The sequence below is a fragment of the Alexandromys fortis genome, unplaced genomic scaffold, assembly GCF_014885135.2.
Source record: "Alexandromys fortis isolate MF-2015 unplaced genomic scaffold, M_Fortis_MF-2015_v1.1 scaffold_78, whole genome shotgun sequence".
NCBI classification, from domain to species: domain Eukaryota; kingdom Metazoa; phylum Chordata; class Mammalia; order Rodentia; family Cricetidae; genus Alexandromys; species Alexandromys fortis.
Window position 1 is genome coordinate 462,562 of NW_026067977.1, and position 16,771 is coordinate 479,332.

At 43.7% G+C, this 16,771-nt stretch overlaps 1 protein-coding gene across 1 annotated transcript in view; it reads left to right on the forward strand.

Moving 5' to 3' along the window:
- The window catches only part of Tbx15 (T-box transcription factor 15), a 102,245-nt gene that overhangs the window by 70,846 nt on the left and 14,628 nt on the right, over positions 1–16,771 (forward strand). The window contains exons 6-7 of the mRNA XM_050157594.1: positions 2,260–2,324; positions 16,235–16,332. Coding sequence (XP_050013551.1) covers positions 2,260–2,324; positions 16,235–16,332 — 163 coding nt within the window. The remainder of the gene's footprint in view (positions 1–2,259; positions 2,325–16,234; positions 16,333–16,771) is intronic.

Consider the following 16,771-nt stretch of genomic DNA (forward strand, 5'->3'; position numbering starts at 1 on the left):
TTCTTTGAGAGCAAAGAGGCGGCACAGCCGTCTGCTGACTACTCACCACACTGTCGCCGGTGTCACCTGTCACCTTTAGTGTGCAAAAGATATTTGATAAATAACAACCGTCACAGCCACACTCTTCATAAATCTCTCTAAACTTCTCATTAAAATTGTTGGAACAAGAACAGGAGTGCTATTTTCCCCCCCGACGTCTTTGGCCCCTTTCTATTAAATTTCCATACAGATCCCTCGGCCTTGGCTACACTCAGCTGTGGGAATCAGATTTTCAACTCTTTCTCCCAGGCCATGAACTAGAATGTCGTTATATTTACAGGGGTCTGTGGAGGTACTCCAAACACGGCAGTGCGATTGTATATCAGAAACCGCTATCATAAATGAGTTGGACAGGATAAGCCAACTTGAAAGAGAAAATAAAATATTATAACCTCAACTTGAAAAGAAAATATGGCGTGTGGTTTATTGCGGTGGGTTATGGGGGAAGAAAGAGCCGATTTTAAGTCAGACATAGAGAAGCAGTGGCACTCTTTAAATTCAATACAGTATTCACATGGCAGACACTGGACTTCAGAAAGGCGAACCTCTAGGCTCCTGCTCTCATCTATAAAAAAGATGTAAAATTGCCTTTGCTACATTATTAGTGCACCATTCTAGAGGCAAGGAATATTTAGCGAACAAACTAACCTGGAAGCCAGCTTGGCGCTTTCAAGTCAGAGTCTGTTTGTGAGAATCTCACGTTGCATTTTAAAGACATTTTAAAGTCTGCGGCTGTGGGAAACTCCTTTCTGACGAGGTGAGAAGGAAGAAGGCGTAGGAGAGGACTTTCGTTGTCTTCATGAGAATGTGTTTGCAGTTAGCCGCAACTGGAGTCTGCCTTTAACCGACAAGATTTCCATATTTCTAGACTGGCTTTTTCAGAGTCTCTTCCATTCTTTTGAGCTCCCCAGCCTTCAGGTTGCGTAGTAAAGAATTTGGAAGATGTGTCTTTTGTAAAAGGGGAACTTGGGGAGTCCTGACTAAATTACCCATTTCTCTTTCCGCTAATCAGTGTGGTTGCAGAGTATGGGATCAAGCACTCTCTGGGAATCAGGAGCCTAGGACCCCTAATGAGATACGGGAAAAGTAATTTCATAAAGTGTTTTCAAATTAGCCTGAAATTTCAAAACTTTGAATTAGTCTGAGACCTAGGAGGGACCAACAAGTTGCGAGAGGCTCTGCATCTTTATCTTAGAGAGCCAGGTCTTGAAGAATGTGTATAATTTCATTTTTCAGATGGGACATAAGGCTCGCTGGCTTCTGGAAGCCTGAGTGTCTGTGTCTTGGGTTGAGCAAGTCATTTACATCTGGTTCAGACAGAAAGGTATCAGAAATGCCTCCCATGGCCACGACTGGAAGCAGAAACACGAGCACTCATATGGAATATGTTGTTCAGGCTTTTCCTAGTCTAGAAGCATTAGGATGATTTGTCCAACTGTGTCAGGGTTTACTGGGACTAAGAGAGGATTCAGTGGGCTCTGATGTACTAATAGGAGGCTTCTGAGCACCTGGCCGAGAGGGTGGCACACGTGTGTGTGCTGGCTTTGCTTATTTGCTGATGAGTCTTGCAGACCGGATGAGGTGCCGTTCATGTGGCCCCATTCAGTTTCATATTTGAGGAAGCTCCCTACTTTGGGTAAGAACCGAGCTGCATTTTGCATCACCTCTACAAACATTTTAGGTCATTAAATGTGCAATTTCTGGTGGCAGGAAAGGCACAGGTTATGCTACGTGGGAAATGCAGCCGATTATTTGGCTCCCTCAGGCTGAAGCTGACTGTCTGTTGGTAGTTTGCGGGACTGAGTCAATCCATGTAACCATCTGTCCATCACTCGTTCACTTGCACAGTATCTGTCCAGCAAGTGTGCCCGAAGTGCGTCCTGCGTGTCACCAGCAACGGGCCTCGCCGTCACTCATTTCCTTTCTCTGTGTCCCTGTCTACACAATGTTTATCATCAGTTCAGGGGAAGGACAGGGAGTAGGAATGAGCTGGCAGTCACACAGAGGGCAAGTCTTGGTCGTCAGAAAGAAGTGAGGCACACATCTGGGTGCCAGGCCCCAGCCCTATGTCAGACTGAAATTTAAATCTCTAACTGAAAGGAAACGAAATGAAAACAACAGATGTTATTAATAGAGTGAGTTTTTGTTAATTTTCTAGGAGCAACACAAAAGGAAATTGGTTAATATGAAAACAATTGATATTTATCTGTTTATTTCCAGATCACCAGATTAAAAATCGACCGAAATCCATTTGCTAAAGGATTCAGAGATTCTGGAAGAAACAGGTAAGAGCAGCAGGACAGGAGACTCACAAGCTTTTCTTTTTGAAATTCCTTTTCCCTCATCTCATTGGTGGCTCTTGGCTCCTGATGTCCAGAGACGGCTTAGATACTCTGCAGCCACATTGACTCAGGGGATGAGAAATTGGTGACTTAACTCAAGAATCCCCAACTCTGCTCCCACAAAACACATGCCTCCCAAATTTTTTCTTTTAAAACCTAAATTTCCATAACCAATCCTTCATGTTGTTTTACCCCCTACCTTGTATTGTGTGATTCAGTCCACAGAAAGCAAGTCACATGATCACTTATTGTTACTGATGGATTGGCGTATTTTTCTAGTACCCGAAGGTGACTGTATTGGCTGCAGTCGTGCCTCAGGTACTTTTCATTTCTGAAAAATAAAATATTCCAGAAAATTACTACCTTTATGAGTTGAACTTTGTGGAAACAAATATAATCATTTTATCCCTAGGAAATACTCCCCTGAGTCATGTACACTTTTGGCTTTATTAAGGGGGAGTGTATCTAAAATACCACTTTTCTTTTGTTCCTTTTGTAAACATCCTTTTTCTATTTTTTGAGATAACTTTATCATTTCCTCCCATTCTTTTCCATCCTCCAAGTCCTCCTGTGCACTCTCCCCTTGCTCTCTTTCAAATTTGTTCTTTTCTTCAATTGTTGTTGCATGGGCATGCATGCACACACATGTGTGCATGTGTTTGTGCGTGTGTTTCATTGCTGAGGATACAGTTTGTCTAATGTTATGCATATGGATGTCTTCATGCTGGCCCTGCGGTACTGGGTAGCTGAGTGATGCGCTCTTCTCTGCAGGAGGACTGTATCTCCCTCTCCTCTCTGCACTCACCATTGGCCTGTGGTTCTTGATTCAGGGCTGTGAGTGTTCCTTCTTCCCTGTTAGCATGCCTATTTGTGTCATCCTTCTTCAGGTCATGTTTAGGTAGCTACATTGGTGAGACTTCATGTGTGTCGCTTCTTTGATATCTCTAGGAGACATGTTCTCACAGCAAATTTCTGGTTCCTCTGGCTCTTAGCATCTCTCAGTCCCTTTTCCAAACTGATGCCTGAGCCTTTGTTTGTAGGAGTTGGGTTGTATATGTATCAGCTGGAGCTTGGTCTCACAACTCTGTCTTTCGGTCAGTTGTGGTTTTCCACAATAGCCTCCATCTGTTACAGAAAAGGGATGTTTCCAGTGATGAAGGGGAATGCCACCTTTCCTTATGACCCATGCTGTCAGTTCCAGGAGTTGCAGATGTTCACAGTATCATTGTGTTCTGTTGTCAAATGCCTTAGAGACTGTACCGGTTTTCTGGCGGATAATGCTTTCTTCTCTCTAAATGATTTCCTACATAAAATGCAAATCTGTCATCTATGGAAAATTAGGGGACATCCGAGATGGCTAGGGGAACCAGAAATATCCACAGTCTCCAATTAGGCAAATTCATCAGATACCCACAATACAGGCTGAGCGAGTGTGACGTGTCTGTCTGGTGTAGCACAGGCCTTGCGACACGATTGACTTTCATCAGGACCAGACTTCTTTCATAATCCGCAAGGATGGCCTTACATCTGGCCAGCAGATTGTCAGGAATTATCTTTGGTATTCTCTCTCCAGCAGTTTTTGGATACACCAACAATTTATATTTAGAACTACTCCATGAAATATGGGATGCATCATGTAATCAAGCACCGCAGCGTGGACAGACCCCATGTGTGATGGTGTCTACCTTACAGGAATGGTGTGGAGAGTGCGTGTGTCTGGATCTGTGTAGGGCCATTCTATGATGTAAACATGATTACTGAACTGCACCACGACATTCGCTGACTGTGCCTTCACCAAGCAGTACCTCACGATGCCATAAACACATGTCTCAAACCACCTCTGGTGATCATTTCCCCCAGAAAATGCTTTACAAAAGCACTTCTTTACTAAACTCTTAGTTTATGTTCATCAGCCATTTAGGTTGCCATAGAATTTGCTTGTCCCAAACTCCATAAGGTCACACCCATTGAGTAATATAAAATTCAGACAAACTTCCTGTTTTTAGATAACAGCATTAAGTAATGTGTTCTAGGCCACAGTCAATGGTAAAGCACTCCAGAACTCAGTGAGCAAGTGGCTCCTGGTCAAATGATCTGTTCCACAAAGGCCTTCATCTTCAAAGCAGCACCTGAAAAGAACAAACAGACAGACATTCGTTCTATCTCAGATGTTCCCCACCATTAACTCATAGCCCAGGTCACAAAAACGTTCTCCTTTTCTTCATTTCTAAGATTCTGCACTCTGAGCTTCTTGAAGACCCAGTTGATGGCAGGGTGTTAAAAAGCGACATTAGGCTCAGGCTAGGTAGGCTGTGTACGGTAAGGGTGTTCGAACCCTGGAGCTTGGAGTCCGTGGATGGCTTTTCAGGATTCTGTGTTCTCCTAGTATGTAAGCATGACTGCATGCATGAGCAGCTGTACATTTTAAAAATAAGCCTGCTGTGTCCTTTTTATTTTTAAAAGGTCCTATAGAATTTCTGTTCTATACCCAAATAGACGTCTCCAGGGCCAGACACGCCCATGGTATTTATTCAGCGATTCCTTCCTTTTGGAGGAGGGTGGTCTCTAGTAGTCTTTAGCATTTGTTTATTTTCTTACAGATGCTTAGTGTACTGCTCTCCTTTTCCTTCCTTTGTCTTCCAGGGGAGCCCTTGCAATCTGGAGGATTTGGTCAAGTTACTTTATTATATAATAAACTTGACTTTAATTTTTCAGCTAGTGTTTCCTGTTGATAGCCACCCTATTCTGGGAAGCTACAGTAGAAGGCACACACCCTTGGAGATTGCTATCTAGAATGTTCATGCCGTGTTTCAAAGAAAGCAAGAAAAAATGTGGAGTCCACTTCCACGCGGAGACTAGGACTGCCAAATGTTGAAGGATTTGCACTGGCCAGGGAGTTTTGAGACCCTCTTTGCTGAAGTCCTGAGGGAAGGTCCCCCAGGAGACTGGAAAATGTTGTGCTGCTTAGGAATATAACTTATTTTCCTGTCATGCTTGGTGGGTTCCTCTTCTCTGTAAGACTCCTTCAAAGTGGAATTAGGGGTAAAATCAAGGACAGACGGCGAGCACCATAGCGCACAGCTCTGAAGTAGGGCATTAGCCCATCTCCCATCTCAATGCTTAATTTATTTCTTATAGTGTGAAAATTCTTTCTTTCTTTTTCTTTTTTTTTTTGTTATACAAAGCCTGCAAGCCATGTTTAAAAAACCGAAAAGGATAATGGAGTCCTGTCATTTGTGAATCAATGGGAATGAAGGACATTAAGTGAAATAAGCAATCACAAAAATCCAAGTGGCACGTTACATACGAAGAACTTAAAAATGGTTGAGTTTTGTAGAACTGAGAGGCAGAGCAGTTACTACTGGAAGTTAGAGGGAGAGAGTGAGGAGGGACAAGAAAAGCAGGATGGTAAATACCGAAATACAGAAGAGAATAAGTTCTAATATGCCTTAGCATTTTAGGATAACGGAGGCTCACAGTTTATCATATTTTTTTTTTAATTTTATTTTATTTGCATTGGTGTTTTGTCTGCATGTATGTCTATCTGAGGGTGTCAGATCTTAGAGTTATAGACAGCTGTTAACTGCCATGTGGGTGGTAGGAATTGAACCTGGGTCCTCTGGAAGAGCAGTCAGCACTCTTAGCCACAGAGCCATTTCTCCAGCCCCCCATATTTTTTTTTTATAAAGATCTAGAAGAAGTCAAAATTTCCTGATCCAATGAAATGAAATGCTTAAGGAGAATGAAATCTTGCCCTGGTCTGACTATTGCATATTGTGCACCCATGCTGAGTTATCAGACCGCAACACATAAACAGCTGTACACTATGTGTCAGTTAAAACAATTTAACCCCACCCCCAGAGGTTACTTTAAGGACCATTGGTAACTGTCTCGGTTCACTACAAAGGAACACTTACCATTTGGAGGCTCATCCTTCATTTTTCTCTGACTTTTAAGCCTGCATCTTCAAAAGGCTTGAGGGCCTGCAGGAGGAAAGAAGCTTTTCCACCACCCCGGAGCAAAGCTGCGGCTGGTGAGCAGCCGCGTCTGGCTGACTGCAGAGCAGGGCATCCCATGCTATGATGCCAGCCACGCTCTCCTTGCCTTACCTCACCTTCAACAGATACCGAGAGCAGAACCCTTCCTCTACAAACATCATCCGACCACCCGGAACTGTTTCGGTCTCAGATAAAGATACCTTTATTATTCTTAGCCGGTGTTTGTAGACTACTGCTCACAGCTTCACCATCTACTTCATCCATCCTAGAAACAAGGATCTGGGACACAAAACCAAGCCTAACCTCTCTGACGACAGGTGAAGCAAGGATGCACTCTGGGTGTCTTACAGTGGGGCTAGAATGTGTGGCTTTTTTTTTCACTAGCACTTTGGGAAACTACATTATGGCGGACTTGTCAAGGCAATTGTGAAAGTTTTGAATGTTTTTTTTTCCTCTTTTAGAAATTCAAAATTACCCAATTATATCATTAGCTGCCTAGTGATTTGATTCTCACTAGTTGACTGCAGGATATGAAGTAGGCGAGGACTTTAATGATGGAAAGGATGGATGGGCGAGTTCATGGAGAACCTGGTGGTTCTGCGCTAGCATCAGGACCAGGGTACAGCATCCCATCTGTGGCCTTTCTCAAGCTCACACAGTTCTTCTCAACGCCTGCTTTCCCCATGCATTTTAGACATCAAATGACTCATGCGGAGGAGCAGGGCTTGATGAGCTGCATATAAATGTTACTAAAACATACGGATTACATTTCCTTTAAAAACACATGGGCTTAAAAATTAGAGGGGAAAGTGCTTGGCCAATGTTTTTGGTTTCGCAGAACACAAAACATTTGCGGAATACTTTGGAGTCACGGAGTTTGCCAAACCTCAAACCAAAACACGTTCAGGTTTGTCGATCTCAATCCGTCCCAGCAGAGTCCAGAGGCTGGAGAAAGGAGGAGAGGAAAGATGGGGAGGATGCAACCACCCACTGCACTCTCCGCTGATGCCCCTGGCAGTGCCTCTCAGCCTGTGAGGCTCTCACACCCAGTCCCAGCAGAGTGTGGCCCTGATGATAGGCTTCTTCTGAAATATACACACGAGTACGGAGCAATGACTGAACACTCCAGCGGCTATTCTTTGCCTTCTTAAGAAAAGAAATCCCTGGAAAGAAGGGCTCCTGGCTCCCAGAATTGTCCTTTTCTTTTGCTTCTCAGAAGAACCAGGGACTGATCTAATGGCTGGGACCTAAAGGAGGATCCCCCACCCGAAGAACCTACCTGCACGCAGAAATGCGTATCTCAGGCTTCTTGTTGCATGACACATCTAGCAGAGGAGGCCTGTAGAATTGTGAGTCGGCGCCTTCCAGAGGAGTCCTGAACCCTTCCTTCAGCCCTACACTTATGCCATGATCGCCAGACAATTTTATCAGCCATGAAATTGGTATTTTGATCTCCACTGGGCTAGGTTCCCGTGTCTTTCTCTTGACCGAGTCAAGAATCCAGACCTGTAATTTTTTCAAGTTTTTTCTCTTCGGTATTCCTTCGCTCAAGGTGCTAGGGGTACGGAATGAAATAGAAATTGTTCACTAGTTACAGAGCAGTATTGGTGAATGGGAGATAAATTGAAAAGGGAACTTAAGAAAGCCTCATTCCAACCAGTGGCAAATCAAGGAGACCAGAAGCCATGGCCTAGGTTTAGATGCCAAGGAGAGGGAATGACAAGTAAGTGACTAGTTAGAAAAGCTAAGGGCAATTAAGATGCATATCTGAGCCTGTATACTTCTGATAGACTCCAATTTGACCACATCATTGCTTAGACACACACACATCCAGGGGACATATGAGCTGCCTAATTTCCCCTATCCATGTGTTTCTCATATCCCTGGAGAAGGACCCTCACAGCATTTCCGTGTCTGTAAGTCTTAGACAGGGAGGCAGAGTTAAGGCAGAATGAAGTTTGGCTTGGTTGAACAAGGTCACCTAGTAGTGACCTGAGAAGTGAAGTATGCCTTGGGGAAGCATGAACCAAAGGCAAGAAAAGGGTCGTGAGGCTGAAGAGAGGCGGCTGAAGAGAGGTCTCACCACCCAGAAGTAGACTTGGGAGACACATCTGCCCTTGAGAGCCCTCATTGCTCAGATACAGGGAAAGACAGCTGTTCAGATGCTGCCTGTTTGGAGAAGCCAAGGAAATGGAGGAAGAGAACTCTGTGGGTCTTTCAAACCCCATCTGATGTGAAACCCTTGGCTCTTAAGAGATGGCTGCTCAGACTTTACAAAAGGCCCAAGTCTGCTTGGTGAATTCTATGGAATTCCCAGAAGCTTCCTCAGAAACAAACACATTAAATAAAAAAGGAAGATTAAAATTAGGATCTTCCTGGGGAGTGAGAACTCCTTTTAGGAAACTTTCTTAAAAGCACTAGATGGTGACAGATTGGGTGCTTCACGAATTCTCTTCATTCTGTCTTTGACCTTGGATTTGATCTTTACCACCCGGTCCATTGTATCGATGGCAACTGAAAGCCTCGTCATTTCCTCCATCTATGTCTAGCTGGCATGGCACTCTAGAAGTTACTGCTGTTGATCCCATGCCAGGCCCCAGGTAGACCGACCCTTCTGTAGCCCTTGGAGATGTGCAGTATTTTAGGAGGATATGTTATTCTCTGTGGAGTTCATCACTAAAAGTTTGAGTCAGGGCACATTAATTCCAAACTCAGGAGTAGTCGGAGAGGGGTCATGTGTCACGGAGGCCGATTTACACACGAAAGTAGTTTCTTTAGCAGATTGTCCCTCATAGGACCTGCAGAAAGGGACAAGGTGCAAGAGGACTTCTGGATCTGTCCCTGCTCTCTGGCTGTATTGAGCCAGCAATATGATTGCTCTGAGTTGCTTGGTAGAAATCTTTTTTAGTTTCGTTCCTTTTTAGATATTTCAGGGGATGGTAGGCATTGCAGCAGGAGAGTGGATAGACTTGCATGTTTAAAAGGATGCTCAGTGAAGTCACTTCTTCACTGAAGAAATCTTGAATAGTGATAGAGAAAATACCCAAGAGTAAAGATTTTCCTAAAACCCCCTCTCAGCACTTGCTGTCCTAAGGCCCTGCCTATAGAGTGAGGAATGACTTTCCCGTTTTGGACAGGACCCCTTCTCTGTTACAGGCCCATAATGCTCAGTAGAAAGAGGAGGGAAAAGGGAGGGATTTCCCAGTTAACCGAATGGAGAGACAAAGAGAAGTCAGCTAAACATTAACTCCCAGCCTGGCTCATCTTTGCGGGTCTAAAATGGCTTTCCCTAGAGAGTTGGGAAGAAGGGACCAGTAGATAAACTCTAGCTGACACCTGGTAGCAGAGCGTTCTCTCAGAGACAATAACATGTCTCGCCTGCACCTTTATCTATCTGTTAAGTTAGACAGAAGAAATGGCTGTTTAACAGTTAAAAAGACAAAGTCCCACTGACTTCCTAGAATTCAATCTTATAGTTATTTACATCTAATCGATTTAAAGTCTAAACTAATAGTGGTACTTATTTCATCTTTTGGTTGAGGTCCACGGTCTTCATTTTTATCTCAGAGCTGAGGTTCCCTCCCAGTGCTTCTCTTCACACTGATGGCAATCTGCATTTTGAGCTACTGGCGTCAGGATTTGCAGACCCAGCCTGTCACAGTGTCCAGAGAATGATTCCACTGTCCTCTGCAGGCCCAGCTGGGAAGGCAGTAGAAACCAAGCCTCCAACCACTTCTGGCTCCCTGCTGTTCACGAGTCTCAAGTAGCAAGCTTAGAGCCAATGGGCTGACCACTTGCCTTTTCTCAACTGTCAGTATATCCCAAGTGTCCCCCTCATGCTCAATTGCTGTGTTTTCATTTGTCCCCTCAAGGGCCATTGGCTGCAGTTTCCCAGTCAACCTCATCCTGCTCTTTCCTGGCAGCCTTACAGGCCCCTGTAGATTTTTGCATACTTTCTTGTTATCCCTGGCGTGGATGACTTCTGCCATTCAGCAGGTCTAGGGAAGCAATCAGTGTTGGGCTTCGGAGGGACGGTTGCATCTGTCGTTCAAGGTAACTGGCCCTGTACTAGCTGCTGGCAGCAGATCCTCCCGTTGGCAGTTGTGTTTCTCCCATTCACTGGAGCCTTAGCTGCCTGTCACGTCCCACGGCGTAGCCTTTTCGCCAGGATTTAATACTTTCCTCGGCCTTATTATGTGTTCCTCCTCCCTTGTCATGAACTGTTTCCACCATTGTCCCCCTGGCCATCCGGACTTGCCAGGGAATGTTGGCAATTGTTTTATTATCTATGGCTGCCGCTCAAGGATGGTGTCATAGAACACCGCGGCGTCTGTCCTTTTAATGGCGAGTGTATTGCAGTCGGAGATATCGGCAAGATAATGAGGCCTCCAGGGGCGCAAGGGACACGCTTTTGGTTTTCTGATGAGGAAATGAGAAGTGGAATTAGGTAACATGGAACTCCTTCCCCATCTTGTCTCCAGCCAGGGGACTGACAGAAGTGGGAATTCCAGGGAAGTCGGACTGGATCTGCTAGACCAGGCTGCGACTCGAGCAGAACGACTGGCTTTCTTTAAGCTCCAACTGGAGCAATGTTGACGAGGCCTTTATTTTACTTTCTCACTTGCCTTGAGAAGTTTTGTTTTCAGCCAGGCTGTGCTTACTGAGTCACAATAATGTAAAATAATACCGATCTCTCTATCCTAAAACTGGAGAGACATAGGCATGAAGACGTTAACATGCTTTGGCTAAGGGTGCTTTAATCAGAAGCCAGACAATCTATACTTAGAGTCTATGCTCTTAACTGGAATGTTCATCTGTCCCTTGTGTGGTATCCGTAATGACAAAGCTAGACTATTCCAGTCAGATGCAAAGGAACCTATTGATTTAGTTAAATTGTTTAGTGTTGTTACATTTTTTTTATTACTCTTGAGACATTGAAAATGCCCAGGAACTGAGATTAAAACTTATGCAAACTCTAAGAGGGATAGTGGGAACGGAACCTCTGGGGACCACCAGGTGATGAGCAATTTTCATTCAATTCCAGCCGATTACATTTCCATAGGTTTCTCATTCTTCCCAAGCCAGTGAAGGAGGCTTTATTGATGACAGCTTCGTCATTGTGTTGATGGCACTGTTGTACCCAGAGAAGCCAAATTTCACATGATGAGTTTGTCCTTAAACAAATTGTAGAGTTCAGGTTTGAGATCCTTTAGAACATGTGAATAGAAAGTGTCTTAAATAACTGGAGGTTGGAGCTGATTCTACAAAGTAGTGAGAGAGAGAAGTGTGGAAGGTTTGACCTATCCTCAAGAGAGCATGGATAGATTAAGAGCATTGAGATAAGATAATTAGATCTGGACTGAATGTCCATTTTACGCACCCACCTCTGTGCACAAAGAGTTTCAATAACACCATGAATGTTTGTTAAGTGCCCAGTACATACCTTCCTTTTCACACTGCTAAGTCTTTGCACGCATTGTTGACTCCGCTGTAAAAGCCCCCTCTTGTTCTGAGTGGAAGATTGCTGAGAGGGCCATTTAATATTTAGGTTAAATAAATGCCTGGTTGTGGAATCTTCCTCTAGTTTCCCAGGTCTATTAAATACTTCTTGCTCAAAGTTTCACAGCTCCTCTTTTATATCTCCAGTGTATCTGACAGTTTATAAAACAGTCCCTTTCATGTTGTTTTTTTTTTCTCTCTCTCTTTCTCCCTTTACTGAACAGGACACTCCTTAAGGGCAATACCTCTGTGTCTGTTTTGCTTTTATATCAGCTAAGACTTTTTTATAGTCTGAACACTCCTTTAGGCTTTCAAAATCCCTGCTACCTTAGGATACTTTTAGCCGTAGACTTCCTTCTGTTGAGAGAGGAACAGTGACCATCTCAATCTCCCGCATGCACTCTCTTGTTTACAATAGTCTCGTCACACAGCTTAGGGAGACGTTAAACTTGAGAAAAAATAGAGATAAAGAGAAAATAAACAGACGATGACCAAGAAGCAGTTTCCTATCTCAAGGCAAAGATAATGTGAAAACTGTGTCCAGTTATTACTAAACAGAATCACAGATAGTTCAGTGATAATTATTACAATTGTCTGTTATTTGCTGAACTTCAAAAGAAGTCTCTCTTCCTCTCTCCTTTAAATGCAATTGGGAGGGTATTTCTTTCCAATCTGGTTGCGATTCCAGATCAGTTGATCTTGAGGCAACATTCATTTGTGAAGGAGCTAGCTCAGCCTCCTTCCTCTTCTTCCCTCAGCATAGCCTTTGGCTTGGCCAAGTCGAAAAAGAATCGGCTTGGAAACCAGAGAGGAAGTTACGGCTGAAAGACTGAAGAAAGGGGGTTTAGATGTGGCCTCTGCTGTCACTGGACTAACGGGGTAAATGGCAACAAGAGGGAGCAATTGCCAATTTGGCTGTTTCTGATGGGAAGCTCCAGAGATGACGTCAGGTCCCTGCTGTGCCACAGCCCACACAGGCCCACTATGGGGAATGTGTTAACCAAACACTACCCAACACAGCTTTTCGCATGTGTGGAATAATGAGTCTGTTTTGTAAGGCTTAGAGATAAAAATTCACAAAATTAAGGCAAGATAACAGTGAACAAACAGCAGCTAGCGCTAGCACAAGATGAACCTGGAGTAGTCACCCAGCAGCTGAAGACCTTCACGGGTGATTGACAAGACTCTGAGAGAAGACAAGTGTAGAAGTGCCTGAACTCTGACAGGGCGCTCAGACTCTATGGAAGGTCAAAAAGTCTAAGTCCAGGACAAAAGAAGCCAGAGGGAGAGGGAAAATGTCCTGAGACCTTGGTCTAAATAGGCACAAGTCCGGTCAGACAGAGAGGAAAAGGCCTCAAACTTTGACACTAGAGAATTCTTTCTACCTTCAGAGACCCTACCTTTTATACCAAGGTGGTTTTAAAAGTTTTAAACCGGGGAAAAAAGAATGGCTACTAGTTAAAACTTATGAACTAGTTCCTCTACTTAGTTAATCCAACAGGTGTCGACTGAGAAAATGGTCAGTCTTGGTAAAATTATGAAATAATGACACCTGTTTACTAATTCAGTGCACACAAATTGAGACACACCATACAGCAATCATCAAGCTAGGCCTTGTGCAAAGAAAAACTTTGGACCTGAATCACTTGAAGTACATACAAGCTAGCCGTAGAAAGAGGTGGATTACTAAATTGTTCTGAGATACATTACTAGTGATTTCGAATACATAGATCTAGTCAGTGAAGCCTGATAGAGTTTGAGACAAATAGAATATAAGGCATATAGCAAAAAAACAGAATTAATTTTTCTAAAAAGGGAAATATTCAGAGTCCTAAAACAGATCAAGGAATATAAATGCTTGAGAATTCTACCACACTATATAGGAGAGTATATACTAAAGGTTACATTTTTCCTATACAGTGAAAATCTATGGAAGATATAGTTCAGTAATAAAGTGTGAATAATAATTGTATCTTTTGTCACTACTTTTGGGGAGTTATACATGCCATCCCTACTTCTTTACCATGAGACTAACCCTTGCTATCTGAACTCCTGGATGGCCGCGGGTGCGTCTATGGATGGCATGCTGGATTCTTAGGCCAAGGAAGGTCTCCTAGAGGAGGGTGTGGAAGACAGAAGCTTTGTCGGTGATGTATGAGACTCTCATCACTTCACCCGAGGATGGAATTTGCACCAGAAATCTCAGCCAAATGTCAGAAGCAGCTTAATAACAGATTGAACAAAAACTCAAAATGTCTTCCCAAGGAAATGCACCAACAGAGGCTGGGTAACCACTGAAGAAAATGCCAGAAGAGACAGAATACACAACATCTCCAAATCTTCCTATGTTTAAAAAATCTATGATTCCATCACTTTTTTAAAAAAGTTAAATTTGGTAGTTGACACACAGTCATTATATTATATTACAGTATAAAATTGACTGCACAAATAAAATAATTCATGCCATGCCATAGCGTTTGGAAATAGTATTATGAAAAAGAAACCAAATCTATGTCTACAGTGTTGGCGTTACACTGTGGCACTACTGAAACCTCCCGGTTTCCTACTATGTTATGATGAAACGAGACGGGATTGTTCTTTGTCCTTGAGCTAGCTTCTGTCCTCGTGCTGTGCACTTGTCCCTGGAAAAGATGCACTGGAAGGTGGAATAATAAACCCTTGCCGTCTGCAGTGAGCCTCCTGGGCAGTGAAAGGGAACCCTAGGCTGTTCTGGTGGGCTGCCAACATTCCAGGACAAAGCAGTCAGATCTAAAGCTGGGCCTATCTATTTCTTCTATCCAGCCAGGCTCAACATGGCTTTATCTGCCTATCCCCATATTATTCTGAACTCCCTTAATTGCCTGAGCTCTTTCTCTCCACAAATAGTCCCACGAACTGTATTCAGCACCAATGTAGGCTGATGGTAGAGATCTCGTCTGCTCCTGCTTCTCGCAGATTAACAGCTAATAAACACCATGCACTGCTCTCTCCTGTGAACCTCTTCTTAAAATACAGAGTTCGGTTTGCCAGCGTCAGTGTATTTAAAGCCTCCAAGATCCAGGGAAGGCTTTAGAAGGAGAAATGTGCAGGCAAAGCCTACTCAGAAAGCAAAATTCCCAACACAGAGAGATGGTCCACGCATCAGTGGCTCCTCTGAGAAGAATGCCAGGCTAGGGGGATTAGCATCAGTTAAAGGGAGAAGGTATTTGTTTTCACTTAAAATAAAACCTCTCACTTTATTCTTAGCTTATAACAGAGCTGAGCAAGTGGATTTCTTAGGTAGCAGGATTTCTTCAGTAGGAAAGATCTGTGTGCTGAGAGGCACATCATGCACTTTGTGATGCAGTCACATGGAGAGAACTGGGCCATTGTGATCCCTCCTTCTTCTACTTTCTCCCCACGGACTTTCTCCCCAACTCCAGTTCCCGACACAAAGGGTTTTAAAGCAGTAAGTACTCAAAAGCTCTACTCAAAGCTTTTAGCAGAGCTCCAAACTACAGTCTGTTTTGAGGATGTTGCATATCATGAAAATATCCTGGAATCCCCAGACAGTTCGTTCAATATTTCATATAGGGATGCAGTCAAATGATAAAGAAATAGTATGCATATAGTCCATTTTACAGAGTGTACAACATGACGAAACCAGAAGCTGTACATAAATGTAATTTTCAAATATTCCATGTTTTCTAAAATCTAACAGTTTAGGGTTCCCAATAGTCATCTAATTATTATTAGGTTACAAATAAAGATAAACATTTGGAGATACGGACTGTTCTTCTGGCCTGTGGTCTATTTTCTCTTTTCCTTTGGGTGGATATTTCTCACTACGATAAAAACTTGAGTGCACTTGACTCCTCTCCTCCTGTTTCTGCTGTCCTGCTCACCTGTTGACTTCGGAGGACCTTTGAAGTCACAGCAGCTTGACAACTTCATTGAGCCTTCCACACTCTGGATGTGGAGTTGGCTCTGGGGCAGGATGTGTCAGCCATGGTGAGGTAATGGTGGCGGCATGAGAAGCAGTCGGGGCTACTCTTTGCTCAACTGTACTCATGATAGCCTTGACCTTAAATACACTTTATTATCATGTTCATTGGACCTCTTCGGAAGGAAAATAGGAGTTAAATTTCATCACGGTTAAGGACTTTCTTGTGAATGATCTGAATTAGTTCCCTTTGTTCTTCTTCCAGCAACGTAGCGCCATCCAGACCTTGTACTTCCCCAGACTGACTTAGCCTGGTGGTGTGCCTCCCAGTGCCTATAGTATGCCACTCATCAGACAACTCCCCTAGCATCTTCAAATATCAGGGATTGTTTGGGATTGCTTACAAGCTGATTTTCTGGTTGTTCTTGTTCCAGAACTGGACTCGAAGCCATTATGGAGACGTATGCATTCTGGAGACCTCCCGTACGCACCCTGACTTTTGAGGACTTCACCACCATGCAAAAGCAGCAAGGTAAGGCTCTGGGCAAAGCCTCTGCTTTGCCAAGGACAGCGGATGAGGGGAGCTGAACTGAGCATGGCACAGCCAGCCCTAAGCCAACCCAGCAGTTGCATGGACTCTCTGGAACAAAGAAAACTTATAGCTTCATGAATAACAAAAGCATCACCGGTTCTGCAAATGAGTTGGGCCCAGAGTCAGCCTGCCATTTGTATTCAGAATTCCTTCCTAACACCATAGATTTCTGTGATATTTCCTTTTCTTTGTTGTTGATAGCATACCATGATCAAAAGTAACTTCAGGAAGGAAAGAGTTTGCCTGCCTTATGGTTTCGGAGAGTTGGTTCATAATAGTAGAGCAGGCATGTCATGTGAGCAAGATCGAGAAGTGAGTCTATCAGAAGTATTCCTCATTAAAATCACCACACATGGTTCTGCCCTCCCTCCCTCCCTCC